The sequence below is a fragment of the Corapipo altera genome, unplaced genomic scaffold (genome assembly GCF_003945725.1).
Source record: "Corapipo altera isolate COAL_440 unplaced genomic scaffold, ASM394572v1 116, whole genome shotgun sequence".
NCBI lineage: Eukaryota > Metazoa > Chordata > Aves > Passeriformes > Pipridae > Corapipo > Corapipo altera.
Genome location: NW_020884953.1, coordinates 233014 through 256711, shown reverse-complemented (window position 1 = coordinate 256711; position 23698 = coordinate 233014). Strand labels below are relative to the sequence as shown.

At 42.9% G+C, this 23698-nt stretch overlaps 1 protein-coding gene across 9 annotated transcripts in view; it reads right to left on the bottom strand.

Annotated features, from left to right (window-relative positions):
• The window catches only part of PKHD1 (PKHD1, fibrocystin/polyductin), a 261116-nt gene that overhangs the window by 183090 nt on the left and 54328 nt on the right, over positions 1-23698 (bottom strand). For all 9 annotated transcript variants that reach the window (XR_003530915.1, XM_027663423.1, XM_027663422.1 and 6 more), the window contains 2 exons: positions 20954-21167; positions 15361-15511 (listed from right to left, as the gene is read on the bottom strand). Coding sequence is in view for 8 of the 9 variants with exons in the window: in XM_027663423.1 (XP_027519224.1) it covers positions 15361-15511; positions 20954-21167 (365 nt within the window). In the remaining variant the exon portion in view is untranslated. The remainder of the gene's footprint in view (positions 1-15360; positions 15512-20953; positions 21168-23698) is intronic.

Below are 23698 nucleotides of genomic sequence, written 5' to 3'. Positions count from 1 at the left end.
TGGAAAAGTAATCTTTTCTCTTTTTTTCTTACTCATTTTAATTTTAGCTGTCCTGCAGGAATCTTTCCAGCTTCTGCTGAGTTACACAGGCACAAGAAGGGCAGAATCTGGCTAGGCATGTTCTCCACGGGACTGATGAATGACCCCAGTCTCTCCCCAACTATTACAGGATAAATCTGTTTACACACAAAAAATTGACCTGGGCTGGTAAGGTGGGACTAGAACCGGGAAACTGGCACGTCCCAGAGGTAAAAATGCATTTGCAGCCAACAGCATTAGTAACTCAAGACCATAAACAAGCCACAGTGTCATTAATTACTCAGACAGGGGCAGCCACAGAAGCAGTGAGAAGACCCAAAAGCCAACTGTAAATAGTTCATCGAGCTGATTAGTTCAGAAAAAAAATGAGTGGACAGTTTTGGAGGTCAAAGCCCATGGCACAAGTCAGTCTCAGGCCAATTTGCAACTGGACAGTGGCATGAGAAACAGCTTAATTCTTGTAAAAAAAATGAAGAAAAAAATCCCAAACATAAAACCAGTAAAACCTCTCGAAAAACAACAACCAAAAAAAAAAAAAACAAAAAGGTTTTTCCAGCAGGGGAGTAATCAACTGCAATTTCCAGGCACAGAAGGTAAAGTTCTTTGCGCCAGAGGTATTTAATTAAGGACATGAAGGATTAGTTAGATCTGATGGTGCTTTCATAGGGAGAGTACTGAAAAGACACTGCTATTGTTGGGGGTTGAATATCCCATGTGTAGCTCGAGTCATCTTCCTATACATAGGCAACAAAGCTCCCCCAAATTCAAGGTAAAATACCAAGCACTGAAGGGATATGAACACTATTAATCCACTCCATAATTAAACAAACCATGAGACCCCTGGGAAGGTCCTTGTCTATTTACCACACTCATGTGGATACCAAGGTGTTGCCTTTGGGTCTCTCGGGGTCTTTTGAGGGTTACACTGGCAGTTCAATCCTAAAATCAGAAATCTCAACTTCAAATATTGAGGAAACCACCCTAGAAGCAGAGGAAACGTCTTGGAGCACACGAAGAACCCTGTTTCACAAAATGCCGTTTTTCTGCACGGTAAATCCTGGTTAATTCACAAGAATCTTCCCTTATGTTCATTTATGGCCTGATATTCAGAGGTGGATTTTTTCAGTGGAAACTATCCCAGTGCAGAGTTTTAAGTTCAACTACACTGAAAATCCTATGTGTGTAAATACACCGGGGAATTCAGTGCAACCTTCCAGTTTGGATCCAACACAACTGCTTTTCCCTTTCCAGAGCACAGTTGAAGAGCACATATAATTTAGATATCTCCCTAAACCAGTGATTTCTCAAACGATGGAGGTTTCTGAGACAAATTAAAAACAGCAATTTAATGGTAATGAGAAAATTGCAACATGAAGTTGTTTACACAAGTGGGATCACGAAGCCTGGTGACTGTGTCAGCCTCTGCAGTGCTCACTGTGCAAATATTGTCTCACAATTGAATGATCTTGAGTTACACTGACTAATCTGAGAGTAAACATTGCAAATGCAAAGATTAACTTAACAATTTTCCAAGCACCTGCAGGAAAAGAAATCAAATAATGTGATTATGTACCAGCAAGGATTTCTGAATGGCCACTATAGTAAATGGAGTGGGAAGAATGGGGCTGGTCCATCCCAATAGCATCAGTGAAAGCTGATGATGGTTTTTTTGGATCAGGCAGAAAGATAAACAGAATCACAGAGTGTTTGTGTAGGAAAGGACCTCTGTAGATCATCTAGTTCAATCCTCCTGTCAAGGCAGGGTCACCTGGAACAGGTGACACCGGAACACAGTCAGGTGGGTTTCGAATGTCTCCAAAGAGGGAGGCTCCAGAACCACCCTCATCAGCCTATTGCAGTGCTCTGCCATCCTCAATGTAAAGAAGTTCTTCCTCATGTTGAGGTGGAACTTTTGGTGGTTTAGGGACCTTTGTAAGAGTCTCAAATCAGCTGAGAAGGTCAGAGCACTGGTGTGGGATCCAGCCCCTTTAAGACAGCTCCTACGGGATTATGGTGAATACAAGGGAATTGATAAACAAATCATCTCAACTGCAACCTGGCCTGGAGGGGGTTTGCAGTGATTTACCAGGCAAAGACTGGGAAGTACTGTGAAGAGGGAAAACACTGTGCGTAGACTACAACTTGGTATGTCCTACGCATAAAATAAAGTAGAAAGGGAGCAAAACCACACAATCCAAGGACAAACGTTTTTACTGCCTTAGTGCATCCACACCTCCACAGCCAAAGCAGCAGGGCCACTGAAGTGACAGCTACTGGGAACAGCCATCAACCAGGGTGGGATGTGATACAGACCAACAGTGGTCAAAGTTACCCCTCTCCAAAATCTGCACCCTTACTCCAGTGCAGTGTCCTGAGTAGGGATAGAGAAGTTACTAAAGTCTTCACTTCATCTGTCTGAAGGGAAGTCCTGAAGGAGATTAGAGGTTAGAAATTATCTTTTTCAACCTTAATGACTCTGTGATTCTATGATTCTGACTGCCTTGGCACACTTTAGTTGTGCCTCACACCCTCAGCACTTGGAGCCAAGGTCTGCCATCCAGCTACTGAAAACAACACAGATAATTTGAGGGAAATAGTGTAGGAGAGGGTGTTCTTAACAGCAGGGTGGTGCAACCCTCAGGTCAGAATCTGTCCCCCAAAGCTGCATCTGCATCACAGGGATAACAGCAGGTGTAACATGGGTGTAAAGGGCTTGGCCAGCAGCAGAGGCACAGTCAGTTCTCTGAGGTGCATCATAAGAATGGGAATGGTTTGGGTTGGAAGAGAGCTTAAAGATCATTTCAACCCCCTTCCATGAGCTGGGACACCTTCCACTAGACCAGGTTGCTCCAAGCCACATCCAACATGGCCTTGAGACACTTCCAGGAATGGGACAGCCACAATGTCTCTGGGCAACCTGTTCCAGGGCCTCACCACCCTCACAGGGAAGAATTTCTTCCTAATATCTAATCTAAACCTACTCTATTTCGGTTGGAAGCCATTCCCCCTTGTCCTGTCACTCCATGCCCTCGTGAAAAGTCCCTCTCCAGCCTTTCTGTAAGACCCCTTTAGGTACTGAAAGGATCATTTCCCCTCGCTTATGTTGTACTACAGGGATGCAGGATTTGGGACTCCCAGCAACTACTGAGACCGTCCTGCTCCTGCAGAAGTGCGTGGCAGTGACCAGCAGTGCTGGTGTCAGACTTCTGCAGTGGAGAGCACCCTGAACCTGCCCCTCAGGTAGAGAGTTTCCCCCTGCACAGCTGTTATTTCAGTAATGTGAGCTTTTTAAACAGCTCAGCCCAATCTGCGAGCTTTCAGAGCCCGCTTTCAAACCCAATGTCCTGTTTAGTTTTAGCACATCAACAACATGCTGCCTTAGCCTATCTGTGTGCATTATCTGCTGCCATAATGTATCATGGACTGAACTACAGCATCATTACAGGTAAGTGCTCAGGTTTAAATGCAAACATAATTGCATAATGTGGTACAGCCAGGAAGAATAATGCAGGAAATAGAGCCAGCTCCATCTGATAGTGCAATCTGACTGGAACGCCGGCCGTTCGGATCAAAGGCACAGCCCAGACGGGGCAACCAAGAATAAAAGTGCTTTGTGGTATCTTTATTGTCATCTTCAAAAACACTTATCTGCCACAAAGGTAAAAAGGTGAAGATGGGACTCATGTAGAAAAGGTCACATAAGCAATAGGGTAACACTGGGTTAGGAGGGTTAGGAAGATGTCACGCCTTAGCAAAGGCTACCTTCGCGCTGTCACTCCAAGCTGAATTTGGCAGTTCCTAATGGGAATCTGAGCATTAAGTGGCATTTAGAAGACTGGGAATACCCATTTCCCTGCAGTCAGGGGTGTCAGTTTAATTGTGATAAATCCAGATGAAGTCTCAGACCCTACTGTGCAAGGAGCTGCACAAACAAGGGAGAACATTCCTGACACAAGACACCTTCCACATGAGAACATGTCTGCAGCAGATATGTACACTTTAATACATTTATTTTATATTCTATTCTAAAAATAGAACTGATTCTCAGTGGAACAGTGCTTCCAACTATTTAATTTATTTTCTTGTTTCAGTAGTTTGAGCTCACAGTGTCAGCAGGGGTGCAGACAGCACCACAGCACAAGTCAGAAGGCAGCTGAAGTCAATTTAGTGCACTACGTACTGAATGAGAATGCCTCTGCTGGAGAGAGCATCACACACACCATGGGACAGTAGCCACTCTTGTAATTTCAAGAGGTTTTAGCCCAAACTTCATTCAAACCAGACAACAAGACAAGAGTTAGTGTGAGAGACAACAGCTCAACCAATACACTTCACTCTGAACTGAGGAGCTTTTGAGCTGAAAGCACAAACTGCTGCTGTTTGAGCTGTAAAGCCACTCCTCTGTCTCAAAGGGCTATGACAGCTCATCTTCATTGGAAATGCAGATCCCCTGCAATAATGTGCACTCCATGGCTTTCACTGTTGCCCTGCCACACACACATTTGTCTGTCCTTAAATCTATTGGCAGGATGTAAAATCCAGGGCCCTTTTACCCAAAAATCTCTGATGGCACATCCTTAACCCAGTATCTGAATGCACTCAAGTGCTAAGGGGTCCAGATATATGCCTAGTAGCATGTTCCAAAGGTGGATTTAGTTTTGGGAAGAGATGGGCACTGTACTAGTGCACATACCCAAATGAGGATGTATGTCCAGAAGGAGGATGTGCCTTGGTCCAAACACAAGCAGCCCTATCCACTGCTAGCTCGGACCACTTGGAGGAACTTTCCCAAAATTTTTACCCCATTGTACCTGCCTTCGAGTCCCTCAGGTACCTGGCAATCCAGAAACTGCCTCTTCCAGACCTGAAAATGAACACTGGCTTGGGGCCATGCCAGTGACCAGCATTTGCAGTCCCTTGTGCATGGAAAATCCCAATTTCTGCAACATTCCCTGGGCAATCACAACTTTAAAGCCGTGTTTGTACCTCCAGTGGCTCCATTCCCTGACTCACCCCAATAGGACTCCCAAAAAGTCACTGCAGAGCAACACGGACTGCCCAACTTCCTCTGAAACTGTTCATTTCAGGGTATCACAGAATCGTAGAATTGTTTGAGTTGGAAGGGACCTTAAAGACCATCTCATTCCAACCCCCTTCCACAGACAGAGACACTTTGCACTATCCCAGGTTGCTCCAAGCCCCGTCCAACCTGACCTTTTAACACTTCCAGGGATGGGGCAGCCTCAGCGTTTCTGGGTAACCCCAGGGCCTCACCACTCTCCCAGGGAAGAATTTCTTCCTAATATCTGATCTAAACCTAGCATAGAAAGGTCCATACTGCCTTGATTTACCTGCCCTCGTGGGTTTGCTGGTGAGCTCAGGGAAAATCTTTCTTCAACACTGAAAGCAAAAACTGCACGTTCCACTCACCCAACATAGGTCAAGGCAGAAGGAAAAACAGCAAATAAACGTGAATTACAGAACGAAAGAGAAGGAATGTGGGTGAAAGAGGGAGAACCATAACACCTAAGTCGGTGAAGCTGAGCCTGACCCTTGATCAGAATCCCAGACCCTAAAAGGATGTGTGAAAGCAGGAAAATAAATCAACAAGAAAAACAGCAATCCCTTTCCTCAATTTTATTTGAGGAAGTTCAAATTTACCCAGCCCCTCACAAACTGTCTTTGGCTAAAATCACCACTAACGAGCTCTGACACTTGAAATTTAACTGAATATGAGCTAACAGCTCCCAGCCCTCCACCACCCATGGAGTTAACTGAGAATATTTTGTTAAAGCCATGGACGGGGCTAAACTGACTCTTTATTGAGAAGACACAGCATTCACAGGGAAGTGTTTATTGCATCCACTTCACCTGATGCTTCCCTGCCCCAGCACGTCTGCTTTTCTTCTCAGGGACCACAGAGCCCTCAGTCCCCTCCACCCCTTCCCATCACTGGGGTAATTATTTGCTGGTTTTTACGAGGTTGCCTTACGATCCCTTAATGAAGTCCTTTGCTCTGCAGCTATTCAGGAGGACAGATTGGACACGAGGGGCTTCCACTTAGGGAGCTGCCAATCAGGGGAAGGTGCCCAGCATTTAGCAGGCAGTTGTTAAGTCAGTCTATCACCCGGCTATTACAGGCTCATCATGAAAACAGCTTGTTTTTAGTGGCAATCACGTAAAATTAACCCTTTCCTTAAAGACAAAAGGAAGCCTCCAGTAGGTTCTTTGTTACCCAGTGCTTGAACACTGGATTTCCCTCGTGCTGCAGCAATTTTTCTTTTTAATTTATTAATAAACACTCTATAGACTTAAATAGCACAGCATTTTGTTTGTCCTTTAGCTGTACAGCCAGTTCACATTTTTAGTCTAAGCTAAACCTTGTGAGCAACAGTGACAAAATCAGAAAAAAATATCAAACTTTAAAAAACCCAACACAACAAATAAAAATACTATTTGTCCTGACACTACACCTTATCCTAAATTCTGTGCACGGAAGAGATCACTACACAAGACAGTTATCTTTCCATCACTACCAATGCTTTATTACAAGACCAAACTTTTCAGGCTTTTGTTGTCCTCAGGATTTATCCACTTTTTTTTCAAAGAAGAAAAAATTAACTGTCCTCCTCCCACACACTTTATCTAAGGCTTCTTCTCACTTCTTGAGGATTGGTTAGAGGGCAGGCCAGGTGCCAAACTCAGAGCTTTAGAGTTACTTCCTTATAGAAGATGTGTAACCCAGCACCTACCTCACTAAATGCCATAAACAACAGAGGCATCACACAGGGTTCAGGCATAGCTTCCAACCTCACAGAAACATTGTAGAGGCAGAAAGAGGAGATCCTGTTGCTCTGCAACCCATGGCTCACAATAACCAGCCCATCTGAGGTCTAGCCCCATATCATGCCAGTGCTTATCCAAAAGAGTCAACATCCCTGAGGATTTGTTGGCCTTGCATGTGTACATGCAGCAAGTTTTTCTTCTCCGTAAAAAATCTGTGAATAAGCCACTGGTAACCAGGAGTGACTTGAAGGAACACAGAGCCACCATGACACCTGACCCATAGCAACACATGTGTAGGCTCAGCATTTTGAAAGATTAAATAGCAGGGAGACGTCACCTCCATCCATGGTCCAACAACATCAAGGGCACCTCCAATGTTCCCACTCTGGCCAACACTGCACTACTAAAGTCCCCCAACTTTCAATAAAGGGTAACCACATGCCCAGTCTTTGCTAGGCCCCAGAAATATCTGGAAGGTGTTTGGAGGTAAGATAATGACTCTGCTACACAGAAAAGTCCTGTGGGGAGCATCAAGCTCACAGTGTTGTTCTGTTTGGGACTGGGGAGAGGAAACATGTCAGATGGTGACGCAGAGTCCTGTGCTAGTGACACAAGTGTCTGAAAGGCCACATCTGTATCCCACATCACACCACTCGAAGGATGAGACCATCAGATATGTTAAGCCATGCTCCAGTGCAGAACAAGTCTGGGCTATGTTTGTCTCCAAGTTGCTCAGCCCTTTTCCAGTTAAATTCAAGATGGGCAGATGGAGAAGGCTTAAGGCTTCCCTTTGACTTCACCCAGAGCCCAAGGCTGGACACCCAGCACGGTCTCAGGCATCAAATACTCCCAGTGCCTCCCCCAGACTGAGACGAGGCCTGGTTGGAGGGGGCTTTGAGCAATATTGGTCTAGTGGAAGGATCTAGATGATCTTTAAGGTCTCTTCCAACCCAAACCATTCTATGATTCTTTGAGACCAAGTCCCACAGACAGAGAACCAGTGCCATGGTTTCAAACACAGACAATCCCTCCCCCTCCAAAACTGCCTAAACACCAAAGGAGTCATTTAGAGTCTCTGTCATAATTAAACAGAAAAGTGGCAGCAAGACTCTGTGCAAGAGCCTGGGAGCAAATGGAGAGAACATGTGCCTGCAGTCCCTTGGAAAGGCTTCCCCACACCCTCCTGACCTTATTTCAAGCCTTCCCTTTGTGTGGGATGGGAAAGATTTGCTTTCTGTTCCCTGGAGGAGCACCTTCAAAATGACACTTTTCACTGTGAATCTGCATTTCTCTGAAGGGTTGGGAGCAGGAATAAATGAAAGGGGGAGAAAGAAGACAGTTCTTATTAAACCACTCTTTGCAATCAACTCTGATCTCACACAAGTCTGTTCAAATGTGAGTGGAAAGGCTTTGGGGTGCTGTGGGTTACAGGAGATTGGCATCCCATCCTGGGGATAATGGCATCCCATCCAGGGCAGAAGGGCATTCCATCCTGGGGGTAGCTTCCAATACACCTCTAAGAGCATCACTATGAGTGGTGGGGAGAAAAGGGCTCCCTGGAAAGTCACAGCTTAGGAAGCAATCTCCTTAGAGACACCAGAAAGAAGGTGGGATTGAAAATAAAAACAACAAAAGGCTGTTTACGATGGGAAAAAAATAAAGTTACCATTCAGTCTTTCATTTTTGATCTGAGAGGAGAGGAAAGAGTTAAACCTCAAATCAGGAAGCAAAAAGTTAAAGGAAAATAAAACCACATCACAAGCACATCTCTTAAATTTCCCATTGCAGCCCAAGGCCGAACCCATTAAAAGGAAAAAAAAAAAAAAAGAAAAGAAAAGAAAAAAGGAAGAAAGAAAAAAAAATAGAAAAACAGAGAAAGGAAGAGAAGCAATTTTGCCTATCCTTTCCTTACACACCTAGCAGCCACTTTTTTCTATTATTTATTTATTTATTTACCTCCCCCTTTACAAAAACAAGGCCCTTATTTTCTCATTTAGTCCTACAGAGATTGTCCTCCTAGAATGACCTTTTTTTCTTTCTCTCTCTCCCCTCCTCTCCTTCTTCCTCCCCCCTCCTCCTCACTGCCTCCAGGCCATTGCCCTCATGCCAGTAACTAGATAACACACTCTATCAGAGATTTTTTAAAAAATCATTGCAAAGGCACTAGGGCTGATAGTGGCATCAATCCTAGGCTGACACGGGCTCGGGTCAACCATTTATCTCTTCACATTGCCTGTGGTTACTTGGGAGGCCATCTTGGTTCTCTACATCTTAACAACCTTGCATTGGTACCTCTCTGCTCCGATAGCATCTGCACCCCAACACTGCCTCAGTAGGTTTATTTTCCTTAGTTTTTTATGGACTGCTCCACTTCCTTTCTGTGAAGCTTGGTGTGTTTCATTGCATTCCCCACCTCCTTCTGAAAATAACAGTGACCAAGACATCAGGTTAAGAAAACAGGGAATTCGAAGATGCTGGGCTGTTAAAAGTGTATAATTATGAAAATACACACAAAATAATAGATAACAGTTTCATCTAGTCCTACTCCTGATGCCCCATCCTGCATGACATGGTTATTTTTGGCCAAAGAATTCAAGAGCCCTACTCACAGCCTAAGACACCATAAAGTCATGTTCTATAGGGATACTCGCTAACGTGTCAAACAAAAACATTCCCAAGCCCCAGCAAGATGTGATCCTTATGGTCAGACAAAGGGTACTGGTGTTTTGCACTCTCTAAAGGGATACACAGGAATAAAATATTATGTTGTATTATAATTCTCCCTCAACTGGAGAAGAGGGCAGCTGTTTTATTAACCCCCTCCAAACAAACTCCATATCAAGCTGGAACATGTTCTGTCTCTTCCCCTGTAAGTTTTACTGCTCCAAGACAAGGAAGGTGAAAAGGCCAGACTTGAAGTGCCCTCTAACATCATCATGTCCAAAACATGATGATGCAGGACAAATGGAACTGCTTCTTCCCTTCCACCAAGGGGGAGGGAGCACAAATCTGACTTCTACCAGCACGGGGTGCCAGGACTCATTCACAGGCTCCCACTCAGACCAGGATGAGGCCATCCTCACAGGCAGCATGTTTCATCCAATACATCCTGGAAGTATTCAAGGCCAGACTGGATGGGGCCCTAATCAATCTGGGATAGTGGAAGGTGACCCTGCCTATGCCAGGAGTTTGGAATGAGATGATCTTTAAGGTCCCTTCCATTCCAAACCATTCTGTGGTTTGACATCAGTCCTGCCGTGAACAAAAAAGTAACAGCCCTTTATGCCCAGAGTACTCTGGGCTTCCAGAGAGCCCTTCATGTTCCCCAAAGGCTGCCTAGTATTTGGTACTTTGTAAAGTACCAAATATCTCCAATGCTTGAAACTCTGTCATCTACTTCCTCACCTTCAAATCTTGTGGTATCCAGACAGATGGTAAGCAGGGGATAAAAAGGAAAAAAAAAAAAAAAGACGGAAAGGAGTGATTCTAAGCTCTGCAGAGGAATCCAAGAGAGTCCTGATTACTTTAAGTGGAAGCTGAACAGTAAGAATCTCTTAGGTGACTGTACATATCTCAGACATAGCCTTTGTGGGTTTTTTTCATTTTTTTTCTTTTATGAGGAGTGAACAAATCAGTTATCCCACTATCAATCACCAAGCTACGAATTCACATATCCTCAATACTCGGAGCTGCTCCTTAAATCTCAAGACCTTCCCTTAATGCCCTGTTTAAAAACAAACTCAAGGCACCACAGCACACCCAGGCAGAGTCATAATCCACAATGGCATTTTTATCTAGCAAGTTATTTTTTATTAGCCTTCTATTCCTTAATAGGAACCCCTCGAGGGTTGGGTTGTAGAGAATTCACCAGGATACCAGTTCAGCTTCCCCACGACCGACTTAATATCCGTGGCATCTGCCCTCCACTGAACATTATATCACCCATCTGGGCCAGAGGAGAAGGGGGAGTCTGGGCAGGGAAACATGGCTCAGACAGCATTCCTTGCATGATGATTAGGTCTGGTCCAGTGATCCGGAATAATAATCTGAAGGCTCACTAAGCATAATGGGTTCAGAGCCACCCGAGCCTGGTCAGACCTTCCCATGAGCATCCTTTACATGTGTTGTGGGTGTGTTTTGCATGTCTCATCAGTGTCAGGGTGCTGACATCTCATTATGCAGCCAAGGTGGAAGTGGACAGGTACTGAGCAACCATTAGAACTTCTCTTTTCCCTTCTATTATTTAATTCACATCTTCCCATTATCCAGTGTATCGTGAAGCTGTGAGCTAATTAAGTCCTGTGGGATATACAATCAGTGCTGGATTTTTTTCCCCCCCTCTCTTTTCAGAAGGCTAAATTGCATTATATACCAATAGAAAAAATAATTGTGCAACTTTTCTCAGATAATAACAGAACAAGTTACAAACACTAATGATGCTGAATGCAACAGTGGGGCAGAGGCCTGCTGCTTACATCAAGTGACCTAATTAAGTCATACAGGACAAAAATACTTCAAACACAAAGTGAGACAAGAGCTTAAATCATGTTTCTAAAGAAAATCATAATAACTATTATCTGGGGGATAGTGGACCACAAAGCAGACCCCAAGAAAAGTCCAAGTTGAACTCAAATTTCATTAAGTCTGCCACGAAACTCATAGATATCCAGACAGCCACTTTAAACTCCCAGAAATTTTGAGAGTCCTCTAGATCCTGAGCTGAGCCCAGCTCAGACTGTAACAGTGGACCTGATGTTCTTGGAGATCTTTTCCAACTTCAGTAATTCTCTGATTCATGCAAGCAACAGCTCAGGGACCAGATTTTGTGGAACCTGCCAGAAAATGCAGCTGTTTTCCTGAGGATTCTGCCCAAAAGTTTTTGAAGGGATTCAACCTATACAGCAAATTCAAGTGCCTTAATCAAGGGAGCAACATGAAGAGGACAGTCAGCATTTTCCAAAAATAACTTTCTGATTTTTGATTATAACTACAAGCCAAATTTCAAAGTAAAGTTATGTTGAAATCAGAGGTGAAAGATCTCTCTTCCTTGCAGAATCTCACACAGATCATCCAAAAATTAAGGTATATATTGTTAAACTCCTAATTTTCATTAAAATAGAACTTTATATGCATTTATTGGTGGAAAAGGGAATTATGGAAATGGGCAAAAATCCATCTATGAAGAGTTTGTATCCAGGTACAACAACCCTCTAGTACTTGGAGCTTCTGTCTATCTAAGACAATAAAAGTTCAAAGTAGCAATATCTTTAATGCTGAACGTGAGCTATTGGTAACAGGGTTGCTGAAAGCATCACAGAAACACAGACCTGGAAGAGGTCACCATCTTACCCATCCTCTTTCATACAGCCACCATGCTCCTTCCCAGCACCCCTGGAGCTTCTGCCCACCATTCTCCCACCAGGAGACTGATGTCAAACCTTTTCACATTCACAGTCTACATTTGCCTCATTTTCAACCTACCAAATCCATTCATCACAATAATCTCTTCCTTACTATTTTGAGATATATGAACAGGTCCTATTACACGTTTAATAAAACTGATGGAAAAATTACTTTACCCTAAAACTTGTATCATAAAATCATAGAATATCCTGGTAGGAAAGGATCCACAAGGATCATTGAGTCCAACTCCTGGCCCTGCACAGGACAACTCTAAGAATCCCACCACATGGCTGAGAGTATTGTCCAAACACTGCTTGAAATCTGGCAGCCTTGGTATCATGACCACTTGTATCCCTTAGACTCAAGTTCCCAGAACCAATCTTCTACATTTATTTATTTATTTATTTTCTGCTCTGAGCTAAGGCTGTTCTCTCTTCTTGCCAGTACCTGTTCATTCCACACTCTTGACAGTGTAAACCTCTGTCATCCATTCTACATCACCTCTTTTTGCTTACAATGCTATCCTGGAGCTAATCCTGCTCCATCGTCACACAGTCACAGAATATGCTCGGTTGGAAGGGACCCACAAGGATCATTGAGTCCAACCCTTAGCCCTGCAAAGGACCATCCTCAAGAGTCACACCATGTGCCTGAGAGTATCACCCAAATGCTCCTTGAGCTCTGTCAGCCTTCGGGTCATGACCACTGCCCTGGGGAGCCTGTTCAGTGCCCAACCACCCTTGTTCTAATATGCAACCTAAACCTCCCCTGACACAACTCCAGGCCATTCCCTGGATCCTGTCACTGGTTCACACAGAGCAGAGCTCAGTGTCTGCCTCTCGTCTTCCCCATGAGGAAGTTGTAAGTGCAGTGAGGTCTCCCCCCCATCTCCTGTTTCCAGGCTGAACAGACCAAGTGCCTCCATCCAACCATCCCTGCCCAAACCCTCCCACAAAGCCCACCTGGGCTGTGTTCTCAGCCTGCCTGGTCATCCCTCAGCTGGCAGAAGAAGAAGCAGAATACAAATCACTGAGCAGTGCAGCTGTGCTGGGAACAGCCATGGATCATGCCCATTTTTTATGGAGTGCTTTGAGATCCTTGCATGAGCATGCAATAGGAGTGCCAGATGTTATTATAAAGAGATGCAGCCCCATTACTTGTACACAGAGTTGTGCTGCCTGCTAATAGCACCATTATCCTAAGGCACGTGGTGCTATTAATGCATTTCACTGCTTAGTGCTGAACCTGGGGACCATTTTTTCCACTGGAAAGGTAAGGCCAGTTCCCATGACATGATTTAAACCTCTACAGTGAAGCAGGCGCACGTTGCACCAGGTCGTAAATCTTAACAGGATGCTGTCAGCTAGAAAGGGACCAAAATTGAAACCATTTATCTGAACTCCCCACCCATCCACCTCTGCTCACCCAAGCCAGTTTTGGGAAGAGGGATAAAATGATTCCAAGTGCCCGCTGGGTTCATTAAGCAGCGGCAAATCCCAGATCTAAAGTGCTGCTGTTTTCATCCTACTCTGAATGAATTTGTTCATTCAGGACACTTAGGACTTCCTTGATTTTCCCTACTCTGAGCAGGAAACCATAGCAGGGACAAATCTCGCTACCTTTTTATTCTTGCTTCCTCCAGAGCCAAAAGACAACCTGTGATCCTCTACAGGACCTGTGACACAGATGAGCTGCTCAGATCACAACCAGCAGCAGGTAATGCCCCTGTAATGCTCCAAACCAGGCTTTGGAGCTGTAGAGATGCTCTTATCCCGTTTGGGAAGGAAAATATGAATATAAGGATTCATATAATAAAATATCTCTTCCCTTTGCTGGTCTCCTGTAATAACCAACTAGTAATTTTTCTGGGGTTGATTTTCTCCTTAGCTGGGCATGTTTCTGACACAATAATTAACAAGGCTGATGAGCAAACAAACACTAATAGGTAACAGGCTACATGTGACATTCCTTCACAGACCAAGGACAGGCTTATCAGAAGGAAGGAAAGCAATTGTGTTTTAGGATACTCAGCTGCAATACATTCCTGTAATGTAGATTTACAGGGGAAGTGTTCAGAGACTCCTACGTATAGAATAGGCCAGATATAGAATAATCAGAGAGAGAATCTCATGCTGGAAAAGCACTAAAATTACTCTGCCACAACACTGCAGATACTTTTGGGGTGGCAGACTAAATTTAAGTTCCTTAGGTACAGGGAATATTGCAAATAGAGTTAAAAATTCCCATGGTAGCTTCAACACTAATGCTGAACTTCAGTTTCCTAAGTTTTAACTGTTCTAAAAAGACTGTGTGATAATTTGATTTAATAGATAAAAAGCAGCATTTGTTTTTTATCATAAATCAGGTGTATAACTATTCCCCCTCACACTGCTCTGTACATGGTGGGTCTAAACCACTCCTCAGGAGTTGTCATTTAGGAAAGGATGGTGGCAATGGGACATTTGGTGTTCAGCAAATATCCAGCCCCTCTGAATTTTTTCTTACAGGTGGTACAACCCAGTATTCAGCTCAACATCCCCAAAAACTCTGCAAAACTATGAGGACTCTAAAAGTACATTTTAGATTTGCAATGAACACTTTTCAGTATAGAAATGTGGGTAGTTTGGAATGACAGCTTTTTGTCATCAGCTCTTTGCATATATCTTTTTTTCTTGCTACACCCACAGATTGCACTGGGAAGACTGTCCCATTTTCCTCTAGCTACTGAAAAGAAGCAAAACCCAAATATAACCAGAGCTGCACAAAAGTTGAATGCTAAGTCTGTGCCAGAGAGCTGAAACTCTGCACCTCATGGCTAAGATTTCTGCTCAACAGAAAATAACACTTTTAAAGCAGAATTGAATTCATATAAAAAAGGAGAGTGTTAAAAAATATATATATTGGCCAGAAAATAAGGTAAAGCTCATAAAATACATGATTAACCATAGTTAACCATTAATTCAGCTGCGCCGCATTAGAACTGCTATTCAAAGTTGGAAAGCATTTAATATTATATATTGCTGCTGCTCAGCCTAAATTGTTTTTTTTTCTTACCCCCCTTTAAATGTACACAATATTACAAATTTAATTTTAAGCTGTTTGAATCAGTCTGTAAAAAAGATTTGATTATACCTGAGTGTTCTGGCCCCAGTTTTTCCATATCTCAGTAATCTTGGCAGTAATTGGCTGATTAGCTCCCTCACACTCCATCTCTGCCTCAGTTTCCATGGTAATGTTACAGGAGCTATTATAGATGAGAACTTCATCTCTTTCCACTTTAGGGCTGAAACGAGAAGGGAGGTTAAATGGGGTGTCATCAATCTTAATGAAATGCAATTATTTTTACTCTTATTAATCATTGCAAGCCATTAGCTTGTGGCAACTCCTGGCCACCATTTGTCAAACTTTGCAAATTTCTGTAATTTTGTTTCCATTCTTTTATTGTTTATTTGTTTTTTTCCCCCCTTTATCTGCACACACTCAGGATGAAAATACATGCAGTAAATATCTCTCAGTGATGCTTTTCTGCTTCCCCAAACTGTTAAAAACAGGAGCAAATGCCATTCTAGGACCAAGGCAGGGAGATAAGTGCAGACAACAGCGAGGGAATCAGCAGTGTTAGGATCAAAGATGGACTCCTACATGGAGTAGGGTTTGCTCCTGTCTCCCCCCTCCCCATCTTACTCACACTTAGCAATGGGAAATGAATAACTTGCAACTCCCCCAGGGCAAGTGGAGAAATTGGAAAAACCACACAACTGGCTAACTGGTCCCTAATTCCAACTGTGAAAAAATGAGCTCATTTAGGGGTTCCAATTCCTGCTACCCAGCTGATTGCAGTGATGCTTTGTTGCTAACATTGGAACATTAACTTAGTAAATTAATTAAACTTACTTAACAGCCCAGACTAAGCAGATTCGATATATGTGCCAGTTATACCAGCAGACATTTGCTCCAAAGCCTCCCCTTGCAAAGGGGGAAGAAGTAATAGAAAAAGTGGTGGAGAAGAAACATTTTTTTCCTTGATTTTCCTGCTGAAAGTTGCTGATTTTGGTAGTGTTTCATTATGGGGAGCTGTAGGATTCAATATATGGTTTAGTGAGCATGGTGATACTGGGTTAACAATTGGACTTAATGATCTTAGAGGTCTTTTCCAACCTTAATGGCTGTATGATTCAAAAGGAGGGGACAACTTCTAAATTTATTTTTGCAGGCCTTGGCTCAGGACAGGATAATCCAATTTCACTTTTCATTTCTTCTTTGGCCATTGCTCCTTCTCCCTCCTCTCCCCACACCACCAACCAGACACATACCTGCAACTTGTAGGAAGAAGGGCAGAAAGGAGATGAGTGATAGGAACACCAACATGACTCAGAAATTACATCACTTTCCTGAATAGCTAAGAAAGGACAGAGTTCTCTCAGGAAAGGACAGCGTGATTTACTCAACAAAATAGAGGATCAGAGAGGCAGGACCAGGATTTTCAGAGGTCTTCAGGTTCCCATATAATAGGATTTGCTGAAGTGTCAAAGTTAGAATTATGGAATGGTTTGGGTTTGAAGGACCTTGAAGATCATCTCATTCCAAGTCTCTGCCATGGACAGGAACACCTTCCCCTACACCAGGTTGGTCCAGCCTGGTCTTGAACACTTCCAGGGATGGGGCAGCCACAGCTTCTCTGGGTAACCTGTGCCAGGGCCTCACCACCTTCACAGGGAAGAATTTCTTCCTAATACCTGGCAAAAATCGACCCTTTGTTGGTGTGAAGACATTTCCCTTTGTCCTGTCACTCCAGGCTGTTGTCCAAAGTCCCCCTCCAGCTCTCTGGGAGCCCCCTTAGGTACTGAAAGGTGTTCTGAGGTCTCCCCAGAGCTTTCTCTTCTCCAGGCTGAACAGTCCCAACTATCTCAGCCTTTCCTCAGAGCAGAGCTGCTCCATCCCTCTGATCATCTTGGTGGCCTCAACTGGACTCGCTCCAACAGCTCCATGTCCTTCCTGTGCTGGGGACCCCAGAGCTGGACAGAGTGATTCAGGTGGGGCCTCATGAGAGTGGAGTAGAGGGGGGGAGAACCACCTCCCTTGACCAAAGTTCTACCAAAACTGACCCAGCTGGAAAGTCAGGACTCAGCTTTGCTAGGAGGGTGATGATCAGGATGGTCTGATGACCCTGAAGGTTTTAAACTTTCATGCTGAATGCAGCAGCTCACTCTACAGACAAAGCCCTGCTCTGACCATGCTTTTGTTGACCTTTTTTGAGCATTAAAGTGTTAAATGAAGCAGCCACATCAGAAACTACTAAAGTACTACTAAAAAAAGCCTCTGCAAGTTGTTGAACCCCTTCAACAGTTACTTTTTTTTTTTTTTATGTAGAAAAGAACTTTTCCCTCTGCTGTATCAATAATCAAAATCCAGCCACAGGGAACTGCACTTGCCCTTGATAGAAACACTTGGAGAAATGCTCTTGTCCTGTACAGTATTTCACTGGACTGGGTTATCTTTCAAAACTGCAGAGTATTTCTTTTTAATGCTCCAAGAAAAAAAGTGCATCTTTTAAATTACCAACAGTTTCAAAGGCAGAAGGGAGTGGTAGTTGGCTGGATGCAGGGCATGGGCCCAATTTACCAGACATTAAAAGCAATACAAGGACCTTTGAGTGGTTTTCACGTTTTTGTTTGCTTGTGTGTTTGTTTATGTTTGGGGGTTTTGTTGGTTTTTTTAAATAAACAAGCTTTGTTTGCAAGCAAACAGAGGTTCCCTCCTGTCATCATGTAACCACATCCTGAAACACTGATGCTGGACAACTGTCAACAAATTGCAGTGATTAAAGGAAAAGTAATAAAAGGAATTAATTATTGAAGGAAATTCAGGAATGTATATTGATACAGGTGTTGTTAATGGCAAAACTTGCAACTCTTCTAAGGAAAATGCTTTTGCCACTGTGTGTTCATAAAGGATGGGCTGTGGTACAGACTAGAAAAGGAAAAGATTTATTTAAACCACTGTAAAAAGTTGCCCAGAGAAGCTGTGGCTGCCACATCCTTGGAAGTGTCCAAGGCCAGTTTGGACATGGCTTGGAGCAACCTGGGATAGTGGAAGGTGTCCCTGCCCATGGCAGGGGCTTGGAACAAAATGAGATTTAAGGCCCCATCCAACCCAAACCATGCTGTGATTCTATAAAATTCGTAAGAAAGAATGGGAGAGATTCAATGTGCACTTTCAACCAGGAATTAATTCAGTAGTTTTATCCCCATCCTGGCACAAATGTCTTAACTCTTGAGCATTTGCACAGAACTTAAATTAATATATATTTTTATCATTGTTAGTCATTATTATTAACTACAGCAATCAATGTGTATTACTTCAGGAATTCGCCAAATAGTTCTTTTCTGGTTGGAACACTTTAGTTTTCTAACACTGTACAAATTTCGTTAATATTTTGAAATGAAACATTTTTCTGAACTGAAATGTGGAATGAAAAAGTTTTCAGAAGTGCTGAAATAGGTCAGTTTGAATGATTTAAACCTCTCTCTTTCTTCCCAGGTTTCTCAAATCAGGAAACTCATTTGAAAACAAACAAATCTTTGCCCGTTTCCCTTTAGCAAGAACCAGTTTAGAAATAGATACCTCAGAAAAAAACATCAGGACTCTGGAAAACTACTCAGGAGCCCAAGTTTGAATTTCTAACTAAGAGACAAGCATGAGCACAATAAAGATGACAATAAGAAAGAGGTTGAAGAAAATTAGTTAGAATTAGTTAAATTTCAGGGATTTTTCCAAAATCAGTTAAATTTCAGGGTTTTTTTCCCCTCTAGGACTCCCTACTGTTGTCTTCCCCAACAAATCTGTCCTCCCCATTTCTTGGGATGTTACAGAACATTACCAGTGCACAGTATGACTTTGGACACTTGGCCAGTTGTATAGATCAGGGCAGAATTCTGTCTTCCTTCCACTCAAGAGAAAAATAGTTTCTTTCTCCCTAACAATGTTTTTCTCAAAACTGACAAGAATTTTCTTAAGTCCAGACCTTATGAAAACTAAGTCAAATTTAAAAAAATGATGGGGAAAAAATGACAGACTGACAGGTAGGTACTGTAACTGTGAAAACCTTTTTTTTCTTTTTTTTAACTAATTTCATTTTTAAACTTCTACTTTTTATATTTTTAAAAAAGTTTAAAAAATTGTGCAATCTGTGTCTTTGTAAAATAAATACCAGTTGTTGTTTTTTTTCCTGAGGGATGCAGGGTATCCAGAAATCCCTCTGGTGATTCACAACACCAGCTTTGATGTCAGGATCAGATAGGAATGGGGACCGAATCTCTGCAATTCCACTGAAATACCTGGACTGCAGCAAGATGTAGTATCCAGGAGCGGGTTTACCATGTCCAGCAAATCATGGGCAGTGCATTGCAGCACTGTTCTAATTCTCTATTTATTTAATAACTTTTGGAAAGTTTTGGTCATCTCACTCCAGTACCAAAAAGAGGGCTTACAAGAAAGCTGGAGAGGGAATTTTCACAAAGAAATGGAATGATAGGACACAGGGGTATGGCCTTAATTTGAAGGAGGGGAGATTTAAGTTAGGTATTGGGAAGAAATTCTTTACTGTGAGGATGATGAGACACTGGCACAGGTTACCCAGAGAAGCTGTGGATGTCCCACCCCTGGAAGTGTTCAAGGCCAGGTTGGACAGGGCTTGGAACAACCTGTTGTAGTGGAAGGTGTCCCTGTCCATGTCAGGGGGTTGGAACTTGATGAGTTTTAAGGTCCATTCCAATTCAAACCATTCTATAATTCATCTGTTTATTCCCTAATTCAGACATCCCTCTTACTCCTGGAAGGAAATGCCTTGCAGGTATGAATCCCTACTGTGCCATCAAAGACAACAGTTCCAGGTTATACTCCTGGACAACATGGCTTTGGATTTGCAAAGCCTGAGCCATAAGTGCATGCCAAATATTGCACAGCCTGATGGATTTACTTGGTGACTCTTTACTTGGGAAACTGCTTGGAGAGAGGAAGGATGGGGATGGGGTAGGAAAAAAAGAGGGGGGAAAGTAGGAAAAAAAAAGGCTTATGCTTTTCATAATGCCTAATCTTTTTTCCCATTGGCATTCACCAGATGTTGCTTTGGATCAGAAGATAAATATTAAAACCTAAGAAGGAACAAAGCAGGCTGTTTACGAGATGGATTTTCTGATGTCTCTCAAACACTTTAAAGATGGGAGGGAAGGAGGGGGGTAGAGATGCTTTGATAGGCACAAGGAATGAATTTCACAACCCAACGGAGCTCTCTAGTGGTCTCAAGGCTAAATTGCTCTATTGGCATCAACCTAAGAATTAGGAATTTCACAGAATATGCTGAGTTGGAAGGGGTCCACAAGGGATACACAAGGATCATCAAGTTCAAGCCTGCACAGGACCATCCCCAAGAGTCACACCACATGCCTGAGAGTATTGTGCAAATGCTCCTTGAGCTCTGGTAGCCTTGTTGCTGTAGTCATGTCTCTAGGAAGCCTGTTCCAGTACCCAAACACCCTCGGGGGGAAGAGACTTTTTCTAATATCCACCCTAAACCTCCCCCAACACAACTTCAGGCCGTTCCTTTGGAATTTGATCCTTCAGTCCATCATTTGGCAGGGGCCAATTCTGCAAAAGGTAGAATAATATCTGGGGGATGTTATTCATGGATGGAGTCACCCAGCTGTTGGAGAGATACAGCACTAACCTGGCAAAGAGTCCAGCAAAACACCTCCAGGGTGGGGTGGTGTCCCTGTGGTGCCACCGAGGGGGGCTGTCCTCACAGACATAGAGGTAGGACACAGATCCTCTCTGCTGGTGGGGACCCACTGTGACTTGGACATCACATTCAATGAAGGTGGCTCTGTCTTCTCTGCAGTCGGCAGAAGAAGGTGTCAGGCCACAGAGAGTAGCCAAAGAAGCTACAAAGACAGGAGAGGGAAGAAATAACCCAAAGCAGCCAACACGTCACTGATACCAAGCGTATTTTACTACTGACTTGTGTCACTGTAGAAGGTGTCCCTACCCACAGCAGGGGGGTTGGAATTAGATGAACTTTAAGGTCCTGTCCAACCCAAACTATTCCATGATTCTTTGACTCCTGATGTGCACTCAGCCTCTCTTTAGGTGCATCCTTTTCAAGGACGAGTATGTCTTCATACTGCTCCTTTGTGCGAGCAAGCACGTAACCTGTGCTGCGTGCTGATCATCAGGATGGTCTTTGGGATCAAATTGCTCTGTCCAGGAGGAGATGACATAAGGGATTAAATAAGAGCATGGACATTTCTTCAGGGGAAGACAGACTATGGCTTACAGACCAGGTATAGGGCACAAATCTTTTACCAAGGAGATGTGACAACCTTATGTCTCTTGTAACTTTGAAATCCAGAAACAGGTTTCATGGAAGCATTGAGAGAGCTTGGAGGGCTCCTGGGGAACTGGTGTGAGCAAGGTGGGATCTTGAGATGTGGTCCCAGTTTGACTCGGTGGATGTGGTGAAAAGTGTAATGGGAGCAGCTGTTTTTCTTTGAGATGCATTTAATGGACAAGTGATGTGAATACCTGGAAGAATTTCTTCATGGAAAGGGTTGTCAAGAGAATTGGAAGGGGCTGGCTAGGGAGGTGGTGGAGTCCTCCTCCCTGGAGGTGTTCAAGGCACTCAGTGCTCTGGGCTGGGTTAACTTGGCGGAGATTGGTCACAGGTTGGACTTAATGACTTTGGAGGTATTTTCCAGCCTAAATGATTCTTTGATTTTGTGAACAGAAATTAGGTTTTCTTATCCTAAATCCAGACCAAAAAAAATGCTAAAAAAAATAAAAGTATTAGGACATCTTACTGAAGTTCAGGTTAAATTGAAATGTTTGGGTTTAATAATTTTAAAATGGAATCCTTCAAGCCTTAAACCATGACAGACATTAAAACTGTTTCTCTCAAACCCCTGACTTTTGGAGAGTTTTCGGTAGTCCTGAATTAACCAAACAGTTGTAATTAACTCCTGAAAAGGTCTGTGGACAGTGTAACAGTCTGTGCTGTAGTATCCAAGAGTGTTTCTCAAGCATCAGGAATGTGCAATCAATCGGAATTTATCAAAAAAGGTATTTTTCTATTTGCTTTTCTAAGTTCCAGTTTGTTCAAAAGGTATCTTGTTTGCTGTAAAAGTGTCATTGTCAATGAGTGTCTTGTCTCCTAAGCAATTCTGAAAAACGTGGTTTGAAATTGTAAAAATATGAAAATGCTCTATTTCCTCTGTTAAAATATTAAGCACATTTTGCTACAAATGATTATTTCATATGGGGTATTTCTGAAGAGTTTATAACTGTTTAATGTTTCAGGTGTTTTTTGAAATATTAAAATCTAGCATTTCATGTTCTCTGAACTTCAGAGAATTCACAGTTCTACTGTATTTTTCTTCTCTGGATTTAGAATGAGGGGAAAAAAAAGGTTAACTACATCTTCACAGATTTTCCAATTTGCTTAATCCCTTTTCTTCCCCAAATCCAGTGGCAATTCTCTTGATCAGCACCTGCTCAAACACAGCCAAACACAATCCCTACCTCGAAGAGCTACATCTAAACAGGATGAGGAATAGACAGAGAAGCTTAAAGGAATGATGTCACTATATCTATCTTTTGCTTTTGTTGTCCAGAAATTATGTCTAGACCCACCTCACATATTCTATGTCTCCCACAAAAACCTTGTGCCTTTCTTGAGGCCAGGTTGCCATTCCAAGGACATTTTAAGCAGCACTAGATATCCGTGTTTTGACAAACAAATACTATCCAAGAGAAGTAAGTGCTGCAAAGAACTTACCTTTGCAACAACCTGCAGCAGAACCAATTTATTGCAGGAAGGTTTTGGTTTTCTTTTTGGTCTTGGAAAAAACACATTAGAATTTTCCTGTGTGGAACTCTTACTTCTGGATGAATGTTGAAAACTACTCATAGAATCCCAGTACATGACTATTTTCCTCACTGTTTTGCTGCTGTCAAACAACTTGCCTGGCTCATGTAGGTCACCAGAAGGTGTTTCCTGCTCAGCCCTTACAGTTCAGGAGAAGAACAGCCTATCACTCTTTGGATACCCCCAAAATGTGGAAATTGGGCATTTCTGATTTGCTCCAGTGCCCTCATCCCAACGCCTGCAGAAATATGGAGCCTCGTATCCTGCCAACAGCTGAAATAATCTTTAACTCAAACCAGGCAAACACAGATATTAATTTATAAAATATAAGTTAGAGAACATGGTTACAAAGGGCTATAAAGAGATCAATGAAAGTGAAATCCCAGCAAACTCTTTTTAATCTACACACCCCAGAATCAAACTTAGAATTGCTTTCTCTCTCTCAGGTGGAAGGAGGGAAGAATCTCATCTCCACACTCTACATCTGTCCAGCTGATGGAGACACCACTCTCAGAGATTATGTCCTTTTTCTATTTCTTCCTTGGGGATCTC